Genomic DNA, 6,000 nt, shown 5'->3' on the forward strand with positions numbered 1-6,000 from the left:
AACCTGGCCTGAGCAGATTGCTTTATGCTGGCTTTACTTTGCATTCAGAGAATGAGAGTAGCCTCCAGGCTCACTGACCACTTGGGCTGTAAGAGATTAAAAAATTAATCAAAGGTTGGCATTCCTCCTGGAAAATGCCCCAGAAAGTAGCTTTACTATGCTGTTGATCCCTATAGTACTTTTTCCTTAGGGGTGGAAAGAAGGCCTTGAATTGGTCTTGAGGTCTTGATTGAGATCAGGCAGTCACCCTGCTAACTCTCCCACATTAATTTTTCAGTTCACTTCAAATACATCACCGAATAATCAAAGTGTCTTTGAAAATTCTGTCCTTAGTTTTGTGAAACCATTTATCTAATTCTTAGCCACAACTTCTTTGTGCTACGTGGGACCAATAAGATCAATAGTTTAGTTTTTGTTGACATTAACATATACGTTTTTTCAATCTGAACCAAGAAGCCATTGACATGCATCAAAACAGTACTTGATTCATTCATTTTTTAATTTCTGGAGCTCCTATTGTAAGTAAGGTCCTGCATCAAGCACTAGGAGATAGAATAGTGAACAGGATAGATGGAGCAATCATAACATAGTGAGATAAAATGAGTTGGATGAGGTAGGGATGAGTCAGGTGATGCAGGACCTTGTAGGTCATAGAAGGAGTTTGGATTTTATTCCAGGAGTAATTGGTACCATTGGAGGATTTTGAATAACAGACTGACATGATCTGACAAGTCAGTTTATTCTGACTTGATAGGTGGAGAATCAGGTCTTCTTCTCTGGGGGTGAAGGGCAGGTCTTGAATCTGCTCTTGCATTTGAGTTGAGTCGAGTGCCAGAAGGGAGTCCAGTGTGTAGACTATTGAAGATATCTAGGAGAAAGACATATCTTGGACCATGGTGGGTGTAGTAGAGATGGCAAAAAGATAACATATATTCAAAGTCCTCTTCATTGCTGGTATTTGAAGGGTCCTGTTAGCCGTTTTTGTTAGACTTCGTGGACTGCTTCTGGATTTATTCCATAAGAGTTATTAAGAGAGTTATTAAAAGTATATATTTCTGGGTTCTGAATTAGTAGTCTGGGGTGAAGTCTAGGGAAAACTTTTTTTTTTTCAATCAAGGTCAGAAATACTGTTATATTGCTTGGTACACACATGTAGGATTACACAGAATGACTTTATAATGCCAGCAGTATTAATATATCCAAAGATTGTTCCCTGTTTTCAGACTTAGTCTTACAAATTCTTTTGTTCTCCAGATATGCTAGCAGTTATCCCCAAAGTTGATCTTTCAGCACAAATTATAAAACCTCTCTCATTGAATCAATCTCATTCTGATAGATCTCTCTTTTCATGGTCCAAGAAAGCTTTAAATCCTAAATTAAGAATGTATTTAATTTCTTCATTTAGAATCCTGAAACCTCTATAAAAGCTTCCCCCATTCTTACTTTTTTTCCTTGATTAATTTTAATTCTTTCTAGATGAAAGTGCTTCCTTGGATTCCAGTAACTATTTTTTTGATTTTATAATTTATTTTTATTTTTATTTTTTTTGAGTTGGAGTCTCACTCTGTCACCCAGACTGAGTGCAGTGGCCGCTCCCAGCCACTGCAGCTTTGACCTGCTGGGCTCCTGTGATCCTTCCGCCTCAGCCTTCCGAGTAGCTGGAATTGCAGGCATGCGCTACCACGCCCGGCTGATTTTTTGATTTATTGTAGAGATGAGGTCTCGCCTGCCCAGGCGGATCTCGAACCCACGGGCTCAGGCAATCCACTCACCTCAGCCTCCCAAAGGCACGGGGTTACAGGCTGAGCCACCGAACCCGGCTAATTTTATAATTTATAATTTAAGCCAGCCTCTTCAAAATGTCTAAATTAAATTGCCCCCCCCCACCCTCTAGTATGCTTCCTTCTCTTTTTTTTCTGTTTTATTTTATTTTTTATTTTAAAGACGTGGGGTACAATTCAGGGCTAGGCATACAAATGTTCATTATGCAGATATCCTTGTTGATGAGATGTGCCCCTCCTTTCCCTGGAAGTTTCCTTCAACTGTCAATCCCACTGTCTCTCCTGTTTCCCACTACTGCCAATCCCTTCTTATAGTATTATGGTAATTGTTCAAGGTCCGCTTATGAGTGAGAACATATGGCACTCTGTTCTTTGTTTCTGTGATAGATCACTGAATATGATCGACTCTAAATCCATCCAAGTTGCTTCGAAGTCCATATGTTTGTCCTCTTTATGGCTGCATAATATTCCATTGTGTATATGTACCATATTTTAAAAATCCAGTCCAGCTTTGATGGGCAGCATGGTTGGTTCCATGTTTTTGCTATTATGAGTAGAGTTGCAATAAACATGCGTGTGCAGGTATCTTTTTTGTAGAATGATTTGAGTTCCTCTGGGTATATTCCCAATAGGGGAATTGCTGGGTCATATGGAAGGTCAGTTTCTAGTTCTTTCAGAAATCTATGCTTCCTTCTTTTAGGGAACAGTTCTTAAGCTATATAAGACTATTGCAGCATCAGCACCAGATGCATTATATCTGCAGGAGATGAAGCAGTAATCAAAGGGTAGCACTTCTCTTATAAAATTCCCTAGAAAGTAGACACATTGTACCTTGATCTCTGCCACTCTGTTTCTCTGGGGGTTAAGGGAAGGCCTTGACTTTGCTCTTGCAATTGAGTGAGATTAGTGCCATGAAAGGAATCACATAATTGGTATAACATAGAGAGTACAGGTTTAAAACCCTAAAAGACCGTAGTTTAAAATTCTACTTTCCCACCTACTAGTGGCTTGATTTTGGGGAAGTCAAGCTCTAATATGTTTATTTTTGTCACCTATTAAATGGGAATAATAATGCCTCTTAAGACCTATTATGAAGATCCCAGAAGATGAATAGAGAAGACCTAGCTGGACACATATTAAGGCTGTAGTGAATGTAGCTGTTTTTTATTTTTTATTTCAACTTTGTGGCTACTAGTACTCCAAACTTTGATTGAGTGTGAGCTGTCTAGAGACCAAATCTCCGGGTATAAACCGGTATAATCCTGAGTTCAAAATCACATTTAAAAACAGTAACTTTCTAAGCAAATTGATGACCCAGGACTGCTCATCTTCTCAACTTTCTTCTAGCCAAGAGTTTCTTAGTCACGTATGACCATTTCTACCACAGTGGTTATAACCCTTATCCCTTCACTCTAGATTTTCTGAGCCTCCTATTTCTGTCTCCTGCAGGACCTTCTTTCTTGTCCTTACATTTCATCTCACAGGAAACCACCCTCCAAATATTTGATTGAGTACAACTCTCAAGAGCTTATGAAAACTGACATTCTCTTCCTTTTCCCTTTGCGTCCTGTGTTTCTGGTTTTCATTTGTCTCACTTGTAGCAGCTTAAGTATTCTGATACTCTATTAGAACTTCAAGTGTGTTGATGTTATTCAGGCTTTTTCTGGTCCTTTTGACTTTGGCACAACAGACATTCCTTATCACCAATGCTTTTCCTGGTATTCATGCTAAATGCATTTTTCATAAAAGTGTAACTTGGCTTTTAGAATGCCAGCTTAAGAAGGTGATCTTCCTCTACCTCTGTCATGTGAATCATGTGGAATCTGAAGGTTATCTTTCTATTTGTCTCTATTACAGCCTTGACTGAAGACCAGAATCTGCTTTGCAAACTGATCTTGTTCTTCCTTAATTTTCTGATGCTTCTTTCCAAATTGTGATCACATTTCTGTCTGCATACTAATTTTTACCTCTTGCCTGGTTTTCCCACCGTCTGAAAGTGTGATTTTTTAAGTCTAGTCATTCCAGTCTGGAGCTTTAAAATTCCTTTATAGTGTATAGTCTTTTCAACAAATGCTTAGTCAAACAGACCAAAGCCCATGTCATCATCAGACTCCTCAGATTCTTCCTTCTTTGCTTCCACTTTCTTCTCCTCTGATGGGGCAGCAGCAGTGGTCGGGGCAGGACCCCCAGTTGGGGCAGCGCCAGCTGCAGGTGCAGGCCCGCCAGCCCCCACAGAGCAGATGAGGCTGCCAACGTTGACATTAGCCAGGGCCTTTGCAAACAAGCCAGGCCAGAAAGGCTCCACCGTCACCCCGGCGGCCTTAATGAAGGCGTTGATCTTATCCTCTGTGACGGTCACCTTGTCATCGTGCAGGATAAGGGCCGAGTAGATGCAGGTGAGCTCGGACACGGAGCACATGGTGCGGCGAGTGCAGAATGGAACTGCTGGGCGCAGTGCTAGTCGCCGGATGAAGTGAGGGCCTCACCCCAACGCGGCCTTAGCTCCCTCGGAAGAACCGAGCACCTTGGCAGCAGCTGGGGAAAGGGCACGTTAAGAATCTTGAGGAAAGGGGATTCTTTCTACCATAATGAGTCAATAATAAACTTTTACCTATGTTTTCCTCACTGCCATTTCACAGTTTAGTTTATAATCTAGAGTCCCCAAACCATGGCCAGGATCTCTTATAATAACCAGGAGAATAAACCAGAATGTTTTTACTACACTTTTAAAAAAATATTCTCTTATACATATCAACTCCTTAATTTTCACTAATTATCAGTATACAGAAGAAAGGGGAACTTGGAATGATTATGATAGTAATAGCTAAAATCTATTGAACAATTACAACATGGCACGCACTGTTCAAAACATTTCACATGCATTGTCTTGTTTTACCCTCATATTTTACCCTGTGAGGTAGATGCTTTATTTTCTCCATATTATAGAAGGAACAAAGTATATGGAGAGAAAATGACTTGCTCCAAATCACACAACTTAGTAAGTGGTCCAGCTGAGATTTGAAAGTAGGCAGTCAAACTCCAGAGTCCCAGAGAAGCCGGCACCCACTGGTACTGGCTTCCCGGTGTACACTGTGTTTCTGCCAGACCTTCTGTCCCAGATCCCTAACCAATCTTCTATCCTTGAAAGTAGAACTGAATGCCACCCAAATCTTCAAGACCCTTTAACTAGTCTCCTAAGACATAGCCAAGCCTACTAAGAGTGTTTCTATATTCTAACGACTTACTCCTGTCTCACTTTCTGGGACTTTATTGATGTTGGAGGCTTCTCTGAGCTGTCTTATTCTTATTGCTTGAGAAACATCCACAAGTGAATTTTAAAACGCTTTTTCTTCTCTCTGAAAGCTCTGACCCCTTAGACCTAGTTGTCTTGTGTACTTAATCCTTATCTGAGTTCTACTTCCCTTCTTGAAGATGGTTGTAGGAAATACTTGATGTGAGATTGAAACTAAGCAGGTTGTTTAACCAACTGACCATGTACTTAACCTCTGTAACCCTTTTTTGTTTTTAATAGTGATTGAGTTTCATTGAAGCTTCTGGCGATTTTAGTGCCTTAAAGATTCTTTGTTAACAGATTGCCTTTAGAAAGCTAAGTGTCAGGAAAGCCCATTTTTAATTTATCAATGGCACCCTTACTCTTAATATGCTTAACCATACTTTACTTTTGAGGGCAGAATTAATCTTTTATCAGACATATCATGGATGCTGTTGGTTTCATTATTTCAGGAAAACGTTCTTATGATTGTTTTAGAATTAATGCTACTCACATACCTCTTTTTTTCCCCCAATATCTGTTCAGCATAGATAAGAAAGTTACAAAAAGAGTCATCCATATTAAAGCTAATGCAAAAGAGATGTAAGTAGCTGCTGTTTGAAAAACCAACAAAGGCCGGGCTCTTTGGCTCAGCCTGTAATCCCGTGCTTTGGGAAGCTGAGATGAGTGGATTGCCTGAGCCCGCAGTTCGAGCCTGGCTGGGCAACTTGGCGAGACCTCATCTTCACAATAAATCAAAAATTAGCCGGGCATGGTAGTGCGTGCCTGTAATTCTGGCTACTTGGAAGGCTGAGGCGGAAGGATCGCTGGAGCCCAGCAGATTGAAGCTGCAGTGGCCAGGAGCATGCCACTACACTCCAGTCTGGTTAACAGAATGAGACTCCAACTCAAAAAAAAAAAAAAAAAAAGAAAAGAAAAACCAACAAA

At 40.5% G+C, this 6,000-nt stretch overlaps 2 protein-coding genes across 3 annotated transcripts in view; one reads left to right on the plus strand and one right to left on the minus strand.

Annotated features, from left to right (window-relative positions):
• The window catches only part of FBXL17 (F-box and leucine rich repeat protein 17), a 522,435-nt gene that overhangs the window by 148,702 nt on the left and 367,733 nt on the right, over nt 1-6,000 (plus strand). The gene's annotated exons all lie outside the window — the stretch shown is intronic.
• On the minus strand, nt 3,856-4,322 carry LOC103262835 (60S acidic ribosomal protein P1-like). 2 transcript variants are annotated; one of them, XM_008060483.1, is made up of 2 exons: nt 4,130-4,200; nt 3,856-4,054 (listed from the first exon to the last, which is right to left on the minus strand). In XM_008060483.1, exons 1-2 carry the CDS (start codon nt 4,198-4,200, stop codon nt 3,856-3,858), a joined length of 270 nt encoding a protein of 89 aa, XP_008058674.1. The 2 variants fall into 2 exon arrangements, with proteins under 2 accessions (XP_008058674.1, XP_008058673.1); XM_008060482.2 differs by having other exon boundaries at nt 3,856-4,322.

The sequence above is a fragment of the Carlito syrichta genome, unplaced genomic scaffold, assembly GCF_000164805.1.
Source record: "Carlito syrichta isolate Samal-C Ts95f unplaced genomic scaffold, Tarsius_syrichta-2.0.1 Scaffold304630, whole genome shotgun sequence".
Taxonomy (NCBI): Eukaryota; Metazoa; Chordata; class Mammalia; order Primates; family Tarsiidae; genus Carlito; species Carlito syrichta.